The sequence below is a fragment of the Heptranchias perlo genome, chromosome 9, assembly GCF_035084215.1.
Source record: "Heptranchias perlo isolate sHepPer1 chromosome 9, sHepPer1.hap1, whole genome shotgun sequence".
Taxonomy (NCBI): Eukaryota; Metazoa; Chordata; class Chondrichthyes; order Hexanchiformes; family Hexanchidae; genus Heptranchias; species Heptranchias perlo.
Genome location: NC_090333.1, coordinates 60,096,017 through 60,113,324, shown reverse-complemented (window position 1 = coordinate 60,113,324; position 17,308 = coordinate 60,096,017). Strand labels below are relative to the sequence as shown.

The 17,308-nt window shown below is 39.8% G+C and overlaps 1 protein-coding gene across 1 annotated transcript in view; it reads left to right on the top strand.

Annotated features, from left to right (window-relative positions):
- LOC137324908 (fibronectin type III domain-containing protein 7-like) overlaps window positions 1-16,863 on the top strand; it is a 28,872-nt gene extending 12,009 nt beyond the window's left edge. Inside the window, exons 9-13 of the mRNA XM_067989599.1 lie at window positions 808-1,068; window positions 2,845-3,105; window positions 3,335-3,622; window positions 11,526-11,775; window positions 16,782-16,863. Of these exons, the coding sequence (XP_067845700.1) occupies window positions 808-1,068; window positions 2,845-3,105; window positions 3,335-3,622; window positions 11,526-11,775; window positions 16,782-16,863 (1,142 nt within the window). The remainder of the gene's footprint in view (window positions 1-807; window positions 1,069-2,844; window positions 3,106-3,334; window positions 3,623-11,525; window positions 11,776-16,781) is intronic.
- The last annotated feature ends 445 nt before the right edge of the window (window positions 16,864-17,308 follow it).

Sequence of the window (17,308 nt, the reverse complement as noted above, 5' to 3'; positions counted from 1 at the left end):
TCTTTTATTCTCAAAACAGGTCATTTCTAACTGTGATTACTGGAAAGCACTTTAAATAACAGTGCTATTAAAGTGCTAATTTCTGTGGCAATGTTACTAGCAACAAGCTGAAAGCTGCTTTCCTTTATAAATTATAGCACCATGTACCCCAGAGAGCATCGCTGCTCATGTGGACTGTGATACCAATGTTGCATTAGTATTGTGGGAGCAGAGTGATGGGAGTGATTTTTACGTTGCTACTGCAGAAGCAATTGATGGACACGTGCACACATGCAGTGCAGTGGAGACAACCTGTGAAATGTTTGACCTGCACTGTGGACAATCATACAACATAACAATAGTGGCTGTTAATGAGATATGCAACAGTTCAGAAAGTGCACAAATTAGCATTCAAACAGGTAATTTCATTGGTCTTTTATTCTCCAACAATGATATGTTCACTACAAGTTGTTAACATCCAATCTGGACTGTGATATTGTAACAACTTGTGTAACAGGTCCAAAGTAATGATGAACAGTTGAATGGTGCAGATGCAAAAGGGAAGTGAGGGAGATGAATATTCATGCAATATAACAAACGCAAATGATACAATGAGAGCATGGGTGTAGTCAGATATTTAATATTACTGTAACAGCAAGATATGAATAATATGCTAGTGTACAAAGTAAATTTTAACTAAGAAGATTATCAGATGTTTTAAATATCACAATATAATCAGAGTGCTAATTTATATAAGAATGGTGTGGTGAATAATGGATAAAATTACTCCCTCACCCCCCCACCCTCCCCACCCCAAATAAATTACAGGACCATGCACGTCAAAGAATCTTTCTGCTTACGTGGACTGCGATACTAATACTGCAATGGTATCATGGGAACCAAGCAATGGGAGCGATTTCTATATTGCAACTGCAATGGGAATTGACAGAGATACACGGTCATGCACTGCAACGGATGTAACCTGTGAAATCTTTGACCTGCAGTGTGGACAGTCATACAGCGTAACAGTAGTAGCTGTTAATGAGATATGCAACAGTTCAGAAAGTGCAGCGATGAGTTTTCAAGGAGGTAACTAGTTCTACCTATACGGTATTGTGATATATTTTTGATGGTCCTATCTATAATGCATACAAACACATTACAGATGCGTTTATCCAATCTATATATCTAGAAATTTCCAGATGTTGTTGTTACTTTAAGCAATCCATTTTAGAACCTGAATATTGGCTGTCTGTAATGAGTCACGAACTATAGCAGAAACAAGGGGTCCTGATCACTTTGTAAAGAACAATAGTGAGGCTTTAGGTAATTGGAAAGTCATCTGAGCCCAGCGATTAAGTTGCTATTGCATTTTTAACACAATATCCAAGCCAGCTGTTTTTTCTTTAATTGTACCCAACCGTACATTTTTGTTATTTGGATCTGTACTGGTCATATGACAAGAAGAAAGATTAGTTATTTATAAACTGCAGAAAGGGAAGGCAAGACCATTATTTTTGTGATGCATTAGCAAGAGAGTGACAGTCATCGATAACTTAATACACAGTGACAATACCTCGACCTCAAATTATAGTCAGTGTGCCCGGTATAAGTAGTAATTTGCTGATCTATATTCTTGCTCTGTAAAGTTGCAGCTTACTTTTTGTAATCTGTTTTTGTGAATTATTATGATCATCAAAGTAGGGCTCTGCTGGAAAATGAACACTTTTTTTACTTTAGGTGATAATGTCAGTGTGCAGAGTATTGACAGTTATACTGCAGGTGGAGCCAGCAATGTCAAGTTTACGCTATGGCTCTGAATCACTCTATGATCAGGCAAAACAAAGCTCTGTGCAGGTGTGCTAAGTTTATATGTATTACATAGGCTAAAATATATTTAAGAGTGCATTTCAAGGCTGTAATGTATCTAGCAGCTCATAGGAAAATATACCCCTGAAGGTTTCTATGTGTGCAGGAAAAATAGTGACTAAACTTGGGAGGAAAGACAATTAATTTTTCTTTCCTTAATAGTTTTAGTTTTCCTGATTGCCTGAAGTGGGCGTAGTGACAGTATAAGAATATTTGGAAGAAAATCTTGTTAAGAGCCTATTAATGAATGTGAAAAGCTTGTTCGAGGCCTGGGTTAAGAAATACTTGCAGGATGACTCAGTGGAGTAGGTACTGCACTCAAGCGGAGTTGTTTAGCTGGCAAAACCTCAACCAACTCAAATGTCCACAATCTACTCTGCCACCAAAACTAAAAGAAAGATGTATATACAGTATTTAATATTTCATTTTTCATTTGATTACACTTTTATAAAACAATATTTATCAACATAGACCTAGATTGAGAGAGGCAGAGCACCAAAGAGTAAGCCAAAGAGGACTCCAAATTCGTCTCACCTGATCTTCACAAACATTTCCTCGAAACACTATTCATTTCAGTGTTCCTCACTCCATGGCTCAGTTCAAGAATGTCGTGTCATTTTCTTTGCCAGTTAAGCGGCTCACTGACAGGTGCAATGTTGTAGCCCAATATTTGGCCATTGGCACTTGTGAATTCACAAATAACTCGTAGGAAAAGAGCAAAATAGCTGCCAGGGACTTTACTTCATGCCAGTTGAATTTGGAGAGAAAAGTTGGAATTATTTTCCTCCTTTAATGGCAAAATATATCTCTGATTTATTGAAGCATTGCAACACATTCCTAGCTATCTGTACGCTGTATCATTAATTTAAGAATTACTTTAAACAGATATTGATCACTGCAGCTTTAAAATGTGTACTTTAGCATTATTTACATCTACTTTGCTTTCTTCAAGTACAGCACATTCTAGAAATAACAAACCTTTTTTCAACCTTCTAGTACCATGTGCTCCACAATATCTTGAAGCAGATGTGGACTGTGCAAACAACTCGATGTTACTGTCATGGGGTCATAGTGATACAGCAATATCATATATGGCATTTATAAATGCCAGCGATGAGGACCGACTTCATTGTGATACAACAAACATAAGTTGTTACATTCAACAACTGAGGTGTGCCACCAAATACAACATTTCTGTTTACGCTTTTGATGGATTTTGCACTAGTATGCTTAACGCTTCTTACGAAGTTGGTACAGGTAAAAATACTACTAACCCCATCAATTATTGTATTTTGTTTGAGCTCTTCTATAGTAAACAAAAATAGACCTCTTGAATACAAAAAAACAATAAAGCTTATCCTTAAAAGTTCTAATTATAGTTTGCTTTATACAAATCCATAATATGAATGGACACACAAGTAACAAAGTTCTGAACAATATTAATCTAACTTAATTTGACTGTTGTTTAATCTCTTTTGTTGTGTAGTTCCATGTCTGCCAGAAGACATTCAAGCTATGTTAAGCCCTGCCAGTAATGGCGTACAAGACATTGAAGTCTCCTGGAAAGGCAGTCACTGTGCTGAAGACTATGAAGTAAATATAGAGGGACAAATTGAACAGGATCCATTCTCCATGTTTACCTTGCATTCATATTGGACACCCAGAATGTTTTTCCAATTCCCAGTTCCTTGCAGTTCCACATACAACATTTCTGTCACAGCTAGAAATCCAGCAGGAATCAGCAGCCCTAGCATTCCCATAACTGATATTACTGGTAAGTAAAAGAATTAAAAATCAAGCACAATTTCCTGTCTGTAAAATCTGGCCATCACTAGGAATTAATTTCTAACATTCTATACTACCTGGACTTAACCAATTTTTTTTGTTACATGAAAATAAACACCTATCATTTGGTCTAGTACGTATTTTAATGGTATCCTTTCATAACTGTATTAGAACCATAGAATGTAATAGCACATTAACAAGCCATTAGGCCCAAGAAATCTATGCCAATGTTTCTTTCCCCCCTATGAGGCACCCTGTCTAATCGCGCTTTCCTGACCGCTCCATACCCTTCAATATTGCTGTTTTTCAAGGAACTATCTAAATCCCTTTTTAAAGAATTTAAGGATTCTGTTTCAATAACAGGTTGTGGCAGACAATCTGACATTCCCATCACCCTTTGTATAAAAAAAATTTCTTCCCTCCTCTTTTTAATTCTTTTCACAATTATTTTAATTGTTACCCTCTTGTTACCATCTCAGTGATCAACGGAAACAATCTATCACTATTTACCTTATCGTAACTGTTACAAATACGGGACTTCCATAGGTGCCTTGATGGGTAAAGTGGTATCAATCATTCCTGTAAGTGGTCTGAGTGTCTTTTATGGGAGTTGACTCACACTGCCCTACATCTACTTGCATGATAGTGTAACTGAGAGATGTAACAATAATATCCCCTCGTGATCTGGTTTGGATAGGCAGATCTTTCACATAAAGGCAGGCCAAGCAAACACTTGGTGAGACAAAGCCTAATATAAATCAATAAGCTACTTAATTTCACAATAAGATGAACATACAAAACAGTTGTTATGATCAAACTCACTTCATTCAATCTTTACAAGTTATCTTCATGCAATAATACAAAATAAAGAATATGTCACACTAGTCCACGTTAGTGGGTTGTCTTACTTGACTTAAACAAGATGATTCCTGGATCATCCTCCAGCTTTCCTAACCTCTACTCTTCAGTGAAAGTCCTCCCACTTTTCCTTTAACAAATCTGACTGCCTTTACAGCCTTGTTGTTCCAAAAAGCCTGTCTCCTCGGCCCTCCTTTTTAAAATCTTTTTTTCACAGTCAGACGGGGATCAAAGGATTTTTCAACACAGGGTGAGATGCTTTTCAATTACCTAGACAAGCTAATAAATTGCTTATTGTTTAGTCTCTAGGGGAAAACAACTTGTATTTAGCTTATTAACTACATTTCATCTAGGTGCTTTTCCTAAACTTGTAAGAATACTTTTTGTTTAAACCCCAACATTAAAAGTACCTTTTCTTTTCAAATTCTTTCTATGGAAAAATCCTGAAATGCAACAAAAGCCCTTCATAATCTTAAAGACTTCAATCAGACCTTAACCTTCTCAGCTCCAATTCCTAACTTCTCAAGTCTCTCTTCATAATTGTAACTCCTCATCCCTGGTAACATCCTAATGAATCTACACTGTACCTTTTCCACTGCCTTTGTATCCTTCCAATAATGGGGTATCCAAAATTGTACAAAATACTTCAACTGTGTCCAAACTAAGGTCTTGTGCCAGTTCAACATTATCTCTGCTTTTGTATTCTTTGTCTTTAGATACAAAATAGTGTCTTTGTTTGCTGTTTTATCTACTTGTGCCGCCCTCTTTTAATGGCATGTGTATCGACACAGGAGCGTCCTTCTGCTCCTCTACTCCATCTTGCCATTTGAGGTGTATTCCCTTTCCTCACTCTTAGTTTTAAAATGTATTACTTTACATTTTTGTGCATTGAACTGCACCTGCCACCTATCTATGTCTTCCTGTGGTCTTTCACAATCCTTATCACCATTTGCCAATTTGGTGTCATCACAAATGTCAGTATTGTTCCCTCAATTCCTAAGAGCGGATCATTTATGCACAAAGTAAATAAGATCAGCCGCAACTCAGACTCCTGTCTAATATCACTCATACATCTTTCCAGTCCGAGTAACTTCCCTTTATCTAACCTTGCTTTTTTTTGGTAACCACCTCTCCATTCATGTGGATATTGTCCGCTTAATTCCATTTTCTATTGCCTTTACCATAATTTCTTTTTGAAAATCCATATGTACCACATCCCTGCATTTCCTTTATCTATCTGTTATTTCTTCAAAGAATTCTATAAGGTTGGCTAAACATAACCTGCTGTATAGAAATCCATACAGACCGGCCCTGATTAACTCATGTTTCTGCAAATGCTTAATAATTTCATCATATGTTATGGACTTTAGGGTTACAAAAGTCTGCGGGTCTTCCAGTGCACTCTCTCTAAGGTGGGAATGTGGCAGCAGGCGCACTAATTAGGCCAAATTAGGGTTCCAGCTTGCACTATGAGTATCCATGGGGCCTTACTTAGGGCAGTAGTTTCCTTGGCCCTGGCCTGGGATCCTCCAGACCATCAGCATGCTAGGAGAAACAAGGTGTAACCGCCTCCTGCCAGATGGAAGGCAGGCCCACCTGGGAGTCAAAGCCTGGGCCTCAACAAACTTCACCAAACTTCTGGCCTGATCCGCCTTTGAAATTTGAGATGTGTCTGTGGTGGCATTAGCAGCTGCCAGCCCCATGTTAATTAGGAAACCTTCCCCTAACCCCAGATACTTCAGTGAGGTCAGCGGTGGAGGTTTCAAGCAAACGTAACCTGTACTTATGCCAGGAGCGAAGGCCTGTTTACCAACAGGACCAAGTGGTTTATCATTTACTGGTGAATTTCTATCTCCTTTTTTAGAAGAGTAATATTACATTTGGCACCCTCCAGTCCTCTGGCATAATTTTCTGTTCGACATCATTCTGGAGAATTATAGTCAGAGCCTTTGCTGTTTCTTCCCCAGAGGATCTTTGGATGTAAATCATCAGGTCCCATTGATTTATCTACTTTATGATTGAGTAACTTCTTTAATATGATTTCTCTGTGAATAGTAACTTCCACTAACTGTTCTACATCCTCTTGTAATTCTAAAAAAGCAATATTTACCTCCTCTGTGAAAACTGAGGCAAAGAATTTTGCAACACTTTACAACCTTCTGGACTCAACATTGATTTCAACAATTTCAGATCACAACTATTGATCCCATTTTTTTTTGGAGAGCAGGTGCTGGCAATGGTTCTGCTATTGCCATTTACAGCTCCTCCAGACCCATCTTTTGTTTATTTACTTGTCCCATTACCACCCCCTTTTGCCTTGCACCATCATCCCTTTTGACACTTAATAAGTCCTGCCCTATCACAGACCTTCCCTTTTGATCTTTTCTCCTCTCCTCCTGACCCCTTCTTTCCCTGCCTATGTAGGAACTTAGGAACAGGAGTAGGCCATTCAGCCCCTCGTGCCTGCTCCGCCATTTGATAAGATCATGGCTGATCTGTGATCTAACTCCATATACCTGACTTTGGCCCATATCCCTTAATACCTTTGGTTGACAAAAAGCTATCTATCTCAGATTTAAATTTAACAATTGAGCTAGCATCAATTGCCATTTGCGGAAGAGAGTTCCAAGCTTCCGTAGAAATATTTTCTAATCTCACTCCTGAAAGGTCTGGCTCTAATTTTTAGACTGTGCCCCCTACTCCTAGAATCCCCAACCAGTGGAAATAGGGTGGATAGAGAGAAACTATCTGTTCCTCTTAATATCTTATAAACTTCGATCAGATCACCCCTTAACCTTCGAAACTCTACAGAATACAACCCCAATTTGTGTAATCGCTCCTCGTAACTTAACCCTTGAAGTCCAGGTATCATTCTAGTAAACCCACGCTGCACTCCCTCCAAGACCAATGTGTCCTTCCGAAGGTGCGATGCCCAGAACTGCTCACAGTACTCCAGGTGCGGTCCAACCAGGGTTTTGTATAGCTGCAGCATAACTTCTGCCCCCTTGTACTCTAGTCCTCTAGATATAAAGGCCAGTATTCCATTAGCCTTATTGATTATTTTCTGCACCTGTTCATGACACTTCAATGATCTATGTGCCTGAACCCCCAAGTCCCTTTGGACATCCACAGTTTTTAACTTTTTACCATTTAGAAAGTACCTTGTTCTATCCTTTTTCGATCCAAAGTGGATGACCTCACATTTTCTTGGGATTTCCGGCATGCTATCCCCTTTTTCTACTGTAAATACTGACGCAAAGTAATTATTCAACATGTCCGCCATTTCCCCATTGTCAATGACAATATCCCCACTTTCAGTTTTTAAGGGGCCAACACTGTTCCTGACCACCCTCTTTTTCTTAATATAACTATAAAAGTTCTTCGTATTGGTTTTGATATCCCTTGCAAGTTTCTTTTCATACTCTCTTTTTGTAGCTCTTACTATGTTTTGTGACCCTTTGTTGATCTTTGTATCTTTCCCATTCGCCACGATCTGTGCCATTTTTTGCCTTTTTGTATGCCCTTTCCTTATGTCTTATACTGTCCCTTACCTCTTTAGTTGTCCATGGCTGTTTTTTTTTTAGTAGAGTTCTTGCCCCTCAGGGGTATAAACCGATTCTGTATCACTTTAAATGTTTCTTTAAACATTTCCCACTGATCATCAGTCATTTTACCCATTAACAGATTTGCCCAGTTTACTGTGGACAGTCTCTGTCTCATCCCATTGAAGTTGGCCTTACCCAAGTCTAGAATCTTAGCAGCTGATTCACTTTTTTCCCTTTCAAACACTACATTGAACTCGGTCATGTTATGATTGCTATTGGATAGATGTTCACACACATAGCTGTTCACTAAATCTGGTTCATTACTCATTACTAAATCTAGTATGGCTTGCCCCCTTGTTGCCTCAAGGACATTTGCTTATAAACTGTTAAATCTTGTAACTTCTTCCAGTTTTGACAAAAGATCATCGATCTGAAATGGTAACTCTGTTTCTCTCTCCACATATGCTGGGTATTTCCAGCATATTCTGTTTTGATTTCAGATTTCCAGCATTCATACTTTCACTTTTGTCAAATATTTATTCAGTATCTCTGCCATTCCCTCTCTTTCCACTGCAAGATTGTCTCTTTTATCTCTACCATGACATTCTTCTAACTACTAATGTGTCTATAAAAAGCCTTTTTATTGCAAATTATATTGTTGCTAATTTTCTTTCTAATCTCCCTTTTTGTAGCTTTCCTATATTATTTGTATTTGTCCTGACTTTCATTTTTAGTATCTGATTTGTAACCACTAAATGCTTCTATTATTAGTTTCAAATTTGGTCTGATCTTCCATCCATCCTTCCATCCATGGAACCCCCGCCTTTGATGCACTCCCCTTTTTTCCTCACTGGAATATACTTGATTTGTACCCTTCCATCTCCTGTTTAAATATTTCTCATTGTTCTGTTTTTCCAGGGTTTCTTTCCACTTAATTTGGACATGATCCTTTTTTATCTTACTATAATTTGTTTTTACCCAGTGAAGTACCCTTATCCTCAACCTTATTTTTCTTCTCTATTCGTACACTGAACCTAATTATATTGCAGTCACTGCATTCCAACTGTTCCTCTACTTTTAGGTTGCCCACTTCCTCTACTCGTTAGCCAGAACCAGGTCAAGTAGTGCTTTTTTACGTTGTTGGAGCAGCAACATATTAACTGAGAAAACAGTTCTGAACACACTGCAAAAAAAACCTTCCCTTTTCTTACCACAAAAATTTTCTCTAGTCCAGCCTGTTTTTTGGATGATTAAAATCTCCTATATTCATAACTTTATTTTTAACACACACCTTTATAAAATGTTTACATATTTTCTCCTCAATTTCTTTTCTCCTGTTCGGTAACCCTGGTAGTGTGACTGATCCAGAGAACTATAGAAGTTCACAGCACAGAAGGAAGTCATTCAGCCCATTATGCCTGTGCTGGCTCTTTGCTGCAGTAAACCAAAACTAATCCCACTGCCCCACTCTCCCATAGTGCTGTATCTTCCTCTGCTTCAAATATTTATTTTCACTTTCCTTAGGTACAATAGTCTCTGCCCCATTTATTCCCTGTGGCAAAGAATTCCACAATGACTCCTCATCATGAGCTCCCCAATCAAAACACTTCATAATTTTAAAAACCTCCATTACATCTCCTCTTAGCCTTCTTTGCTTCAGTGAAAATAATCCCACTATTTTAAGCCTCTCCTCATAACTATAGTTTCTCATCTCTGGTATCATGCTAGTGAAATGACACTATGTTTTCTTTTGGCTTTAAAGTCCTTTCTAAACTGCACAGTGTACTCTAACCGTGGCCTAACCATTATCTGTAGAGATTTATCATTACTTTTTTGTTGTTATACTCTACATCCTTATTTATAAGATCCAAAGATACTATTGGCCTTTATTAATGGTTTTATCTACTTACATTTGCACTTTCAAGGAATTATGTATCTGCACCCCGAGGTCTCTGTTCCTCCACACCTTTCAGTCCCTTTCCATTAAGTCCAGATGGAGTATAATGTGGGAAAATGTGAACTTGTCCACTTTAGTAGGAGGAATAGAAAAGCAGTATATTATTTAAATGGAGAGAGATTGCAGAACTCTGAGGTACTGTTGGATCTGGGTGTCCTAGTATATGAATCACAAAAAGTTAGTATGCAGGTACAGCAAGTGATTAGGAAGGCAAATGGAATGTTGTCATTTATTGCAAGGGGAATGGAATATAAAAGTAGAGATGTTTTACTACAGTTGTACAGGGCATTGGTGAGACCACATCCAGAATACTGTGCGCAGTTTTGGTCTCCTTATTTAAGAAAGGACATAATTGCTTTAGAAGCAGTTCAAAGAAGGTTCACTTGGCTGATTCCTGGGATGAGGGGGTTATCTTATGAGGAAAGGTTGGACAAGTTGGGCCTGTATACATTGGAGTTTAGAAGAATGAGAGGTGATCTTATTGAAACATTTAAGATCCTGAGGGGACTTGAAGGGGTAGATGCTGAGAGGATGCTTCCCCTTGTGGGAGAGACTAGAACTAGGGGCCACAGTTTAAAAATAAGGGGTCTCCCATTTAAGACGGAGATGAGGAGAAATTTTTTCTCTCAGTAGGTCGTGAGTCTGTGGAACTCCCTTCCCCAGACAGCGGTGGAGGTAGGGTCATTGAATATTTTTAAGGCTGAGTTAGATAGATTCCTGATTAACAAGGGAGTCAAAGGTTATAGATGGGAAAGTAGGGTTGAGGTCACAATCAGATCAGCCATGATCTTATCAAATGGCAGAGCAGGCTCGAGGGGCCAAATGGCCTATTCCTGCTCTTAATTCGTATGTTTGTACATTTATATTCCCATTCCTTATTTTTCTTCACTAAATGCATTATCTCGCTCCACATTAAATTGCCTGCTATCCTTGCTGTTCCTCAGCTCAATACAAAGGGATTCTATTTGGACCACTTCTCTATTTAAATGCTTCCACTTTAGTACTATGATTTTTTTCCCCAATTAATAGAACCATCCCTCCTCCCTTTCTTCTTTCCCTAACCATCCTGAAGATCTTATTTTGAGCTATATTTAATTGCCAATCCTGACCCAGCTTCAGCCACATTTCAGTCATTATTATGTCATAATTCTGTGTTGCTCTCAATGAAGCTTCCAAATTTAAAAATATACCAGCAGATTTTGAGGCTCTCAGTGGAATATCAGACAGATGTTTATATGGAAAGAATACCATGCACAATTCAATCTGTTATAAGGGATTTACTTTGTATTAGAAAATTAGGAGGAGCTGGCAAATACTGCCCATCTTCTCTGGATTTACAAAGTGCCAGGAAACACTAAGCTATTACCACTACTGTGACTAAACATTAAAAAATGGTTTACTGCATGCAATTGTCCAAAAATCAGGCAGTAAGTCAACCACTGGGCCAAAGACTCATGCAAAAAGATAACACCTTGACTTTTTGTAGTTTGTATTATATACAGCAATTAATAAATAACTTTTCTTTGTTCCAGTTCCTTGCTCGCCAAACAACCTTATTGCTTCTTTGGAAAATGACACACTGTTCATCTCATGGACCGAGTCAATTTATGCCACAGAATATATTGTATATGCAGTTTCTAATTCAGAAAGGAGTGAGATATGCAGAACACCAATACTCTCTTGTGAAGCTCCAAATGTTCAGAAAGACATGATTGAAATTGTTGCTTTAAATTCTGCTGGTGAAAGTGAAACCAGCAAAATCAATTTCTTGCAAGGTAAGCTGTCCTGCATGAAAGATGAGTCATACTCAGTCAGTAAAAGTTTATTCTAACATATTAAAAACCTGTTGTATAACTACTAACAGATCTCTCTAGGCATTTTCCATAGTAAGCCAGAAAGCCAGAAGATATGCTGTTTTATAACAATAGTGTGCTATGCCATGGAATCATAGAATGGTTACAGCACAGAAGGAGGCCACTCGGCCTGTCGAGCCCGTGCCAGCTCTCCAAGAGCAATTCAGCTAGTCCCACTCCCCTGCCCTACCCCTGCAAATTTTTTCCTTCAAGTACTTATACAATTCCCTTTTGAAAGCCACGATTGAATTTGCCTCCACCACCCTTTCAGACAGCACATTCCAGATCATAACCACTCGCTGCGTCACCTTGGTTCTTTTGCCAATCACCTTAAATCTGTGTCCTATGTTTTTCAACCCTTCCGCCAACAGGAACAGTTTCTCTCTATCTACTCTGTCTAGACCCCTCATAATTTTGAACACCTCTATCAAATCTCCTCTCAACCTTCTCTGCTCTAAGGAGAACAACCCCAGCTTCTCCAGTCCATCAACCTGAAGTCCCTCATCCCTGGAACTATTCTTTTAAATTTTTTCTGCACCCTCTCAAAGGCCTTCACATCCTTCCTAAAGTGCGATGCCCAGAATTGGACACAATACTCCAGTTGTGGTCGAACCAGTGTTTTATAAAGGTTCATTATAACTTCCTTACTTTTTTACTCTATGCCCAGGATCCCATATGCTTTTTTAACCACTTTCTCAACCTGCCCTGCCACCTTCAATGACCTGTGCACATATACCCCCAGGTCTCTCTATTCCTGCACCCCCTTTAGAATTGTACCCTTTAGTTTATATTGCCCCTCCTATCAAAATGCATCACCTCACACTTCTCTGCTTTAAATTTCATCTGCCACATGTCTGCCCATTCCACCTGGCTGTCCATGTCCTCTTGAAGTCTATTACTATCCTCCTCACTGTTCACTACACTACCAAGTTTTGTGGCATCTGCAAATTTTGAAATTGTGCCCTGTACACCCAAGTCTAAGTCATTAATATATATCAAGAAAAGCAGTGGTCCTAGTACTGACCCCTGGGGAACACCACTGTATACCTCCTTCCAGTCCGAAAAACAACCCTTCACCACTTCTCTCTGTTTCCTGTCACTTTTGTATCTATGCTGTCACTGCCCCTTTTATTCCATGGGCTTCAACTTTGCTGACAAGCTTATTATGTGGCACTTTATCAAACGCCTTTTGGGTGTCCATATACACCACATCGTTCCCCTCCAAGTCACACACCATCCCGACTTGGGAATATATCACTGTTCCTTCATCGCTGGGTCAAAATCCTGGAACTCCCTACCTAAGCACTGTGGGAGAACCTTCACCACACGGACTGCAGCGGTTCAAGGAGGCGACTCATCACCACCTTCTCAAGGGCAATTAGGGATGGGCAATAAATGTTGGCCTTGCCAGCGACGCCCATATCCCATGAACGAATAAAAAAAAACACACATTGCCCTCATCAACCCTCTATGTTACCTCATCAAAAAACTCAATCAAGTTAGTTAAACATGATTTGCCTTTAACAAATCTGTGCTGACTTTCCTTCATTAATCCACACTTGTTCAAGTGACTACTAATTTTGTCCCGGATTATCGTTTCTAAAAGCTTCCCCACCACCGAGGTTAAACTGACTGGCCTGTAGTTGCTGGGTTTATCCTTACACCCTTTTTTGAATAAGGGTGTAACATTTGCAATTCTCCAGTCCTCTGGCACCACCCCCCCCCCCGTATCTAAGGATGTTTGGAAGATTATGGCCAGTATCTCTGCAATTTCCACCCTTATTTCCCTCAGCAACCTAGGATCCATCCCATCCGGACCTGGTGACTTATCTACTTTAAGTACAGCCAGCCTTTCTAGGACCTCTATCAATTTTCAGTATCTCAACTAACTCCCCTTTTACTGTGACTTTGGCAGCATCTTCTTCCTTGGTAAAGACAGATGCAAAATACTCATTTAGTACCTCAGCCATGTCCTCCGCCTCCATGAGTAGGTCTCCTTTTTGATCCCTAATCGGCCCCACCCCTCCTCTTACTACCCGTTTACTATTTATGTGTCTATAGAAGGCTTTTGGATTCCCTTTTATGTTAGTTGCCAGTCTATTCTCATACTCTTTGCCCTTCTTATTTCCTTTTTCACTTCCCCTCTGAACTTTCTATATTCAGCCTGGTTCTCTTGTATTATAACCTGACATCTGTCATACACCCACTTTTTCTGCTTCATCTTACTCTCTATCACTTTCATCATCCGGGGAGCTCCAGCTTTAATTGCCCTATCTTTCCCCCTCGTGGGAATGTACCTAGACTGTACCCGAACCATCTCCTCTTTAAAGGCCGCCCTTTGTTCGATTACAGTTTTGCCTTCCAATCTTTGATTCCAATTTACCCGTCCAGATCCGTTCTCAACCCACTGAAATTGGCTGCCCTCCAATTAAGTATTTTTACTTTAGATTTCTCCATATCCTTTTCCATAGCTAATCTCAACCGTATGATACTATGATCACTGTTCCCTAAATGTTCCCCAACTGACTCTTGCTCCACTTGACCCACCTCATTCCTCAGAACCAGACCCAGCAATGCCTCCTTCCTCGTTGGGTCAGAAACGTACTGGTCAAAAAAGTTCTCCTGAACACACTTCAGAAATTCCTCCCCCCTCTCTGCCCTTTACACGATTACTATACCAGTCTATATTAGGATAATTGAAGTCCTCCATTATCACTACTCTATGGTTCTTGCACCTCTCTGTAATTTCCCTGCATATTTGCTCCTCTGTATCCTTCCAATAGTTGGTGGCCTATAGAATACACACAGCAGTGTAATGTCACCTTTATTGTTTCTTAACTCTAACCAGTAGATTCTGTCCTTGACCAGTCAGGACATCCTCTCTCTCCAGCACTGCAATATTCTCCTTAATCAATACTGCCATCCCCCTTCCTTTCTTTCCTTCCCTATCTTTCCTCTACACCTTGTATCCAGGAATATTTAGTACCCAATCCTGCCCTTTTTTGAGCCAGGTCTCAGTTATCGCCACAACTTCAAATTCCCATGTGGCTATTTGCGCCTGCAGCTCACCAACCAGTTTACCATGCTTCGTGCGTTTACACACATGCACTGTAAACCTATCTTAGACACTTGTATTCTCTCAGTTTGATCCCACCTAATACCGTACTGTTTCTTACTCTAATGCTATCTGTCTCTCCCAATCCTTTGTGCACCTTGTTTCTCCTTTCCAATGCTACATACTGGTGCCCACCCCCCTGCCAAGTTAGTTTAAACCCTCCCCCACAGCACTAGTGACCCTCCCCACGAGGACATTGGTCCCAGCTCTGTTGAGGTGCAACCAGTCCGGGCCTGTACAGGTCCCACCTCCCCCAGAACCGGTCCTAATACCCCAGGAATCTAAAGCCCTCCCTCCTGTACCATCTCTCCAGCCATGCATTCATTTGCTCTATCCTTCTATTTCTATAGTCACCAGCGCGTGGCACCGGGAGTAATCCTTTGAGGTCCTGCTTATTAATCCCTTTCCTAGCTCCCTAAAATCTGCCTGCATGACCTCATCCCTCTTTCTACCCATATCGTTGGTACCCTTCCCCTTCAGAATACTCTGTAGCCGCTCAGTGACATCCTTTACCCTGGCACCAAGTAGGCAACATACCATCCTGGCCACAGAAACACCTGCCTGTTCCCCTAACTATTGAATCCCCTATCACTATTGCTTTCCCGATCTTCCTCCTACCCTCCCCAGTACAGCTGGGACACCCGTGGTGCCCTTGGCTCTGGCTGTACTCCCCAGAGAAACCATTGCCCTCACTAGTACTGGTTAGAGAGTGAGATGCACTCAGGGGACTCCTGCACTACCTGCCTGGTCTTCCTTGTCTGTCTGGCAGTCACCCAGTGCCTCTCTGCCTGCACTCTCTTAAGCTGTAGGGTGACCACTTCCTGAAACGTGCTATCCACATAGCCTCATGGATGCACAACAGTGACACCAGCTGCTGCTCAAGCTCAAAAACCCAGAGCTCAAGTTCCTCCAGCTGACCACACTTCCTGCACCTGTGGTTGTCCAGGACACGGGAATTTGAATTTGGATCTGTGTATTCAAACTGCATTTGAACCCGAAGGTCAATCCTGCTACACAATGAAATTGTATACCAAAGAACGTACAGCAATAATAATTTATTTTTAGTTTAGACTATAACGCATTAACGTAGTATTCCTGCTCATCTGTATGATTTGTAATTGTCATTTATACCATCTATAATAATTATAGAAATCAAATCCACTAAATTTACAGGATTATCAAAAGTCAACTCAATTGTGATTCCCTAGTTCCAAATTTTACATCTCAATGAAGTCTATATCAGTGTTTGTCAACATATAATTATCTGAACTGACAATTTGTACACATTATTGGGCTGTCACGAGATTTGCCAGAGCCAGAATCTTTCCTAAGTGGGAGAGATGGAAAACCAGAAAATCGAAACAATTCAGAGTACTCTTGTGCAATATCTAACCTTTGGTACAGAACTACACAGAGAGACACCCTCTGCCCACTCTCTCAGCTGGAGAATGCTTTGTGTTGCTGGTACAGCTAAAGGGAGGAAAAGTGGGGAAGGAAATAAAAAACAATGTGCTTGCAAATGTGCTGAGGTGGTATTGCCTATCCCAAGTTATTTTCAATTAATATCTTCTTCATTTCTGTCAGTTGCTACTGAGAGCCAATCTCCTAAACAATAATGCATTTTGCATCTGGTGATTAATGCACTTGATAAATTTACATGGTAGGTATATGCAGCATGTAAAGACAATCTGCATAGTTATCAACTACTTGCATCCTACAGCCCATATGTTTGCTAGCCCCACTATATAAATGACTTAATCTGTTCTGTGATTTCAAAGGAATAGTTTTATTAACTCTGACTTTTTCAATATCACAGCAAGAAGAGATTCACCCAATGATCCTTTCCCCACAGCAGTTGTAGAAGATACAGAGATAGTTTTCACATATTATAACATATTATAACAATTAATGAGATCACCTTTTAACTATTTTTGGTGAATTTTTCTGATCATCGAAACAAAGAAATTTATTTCTGGAGAATGGAACACTTTTGCACTTTTGGAATTAAGTGTCAGGAACAAGCACTTCCAAGTCAGGTATAACATAGGCCAGATGTGGAAGAGTTTTCTCTCTACTTTATTCCAATCTGCTCTAACCCCAATTTCAGAAAAGCAACATATACACCACCAATGTGATTTTTAAAATTTCCCATATCACCCATCATAAGTGTGACTACTAATTTTTAATGTTGACTTACACAAAATCAGCCAACTACCGAATCTCCGAGTTCTGTTCCATTATCAAGAATACAGATCCCTGCTTACCCCAAGAGGTAGTTTTTTTTAGCCGAGATGCCTAATATGGTAAATCTTCACATGGCTGGTTTTGAGATGTGTTAGAATAACAG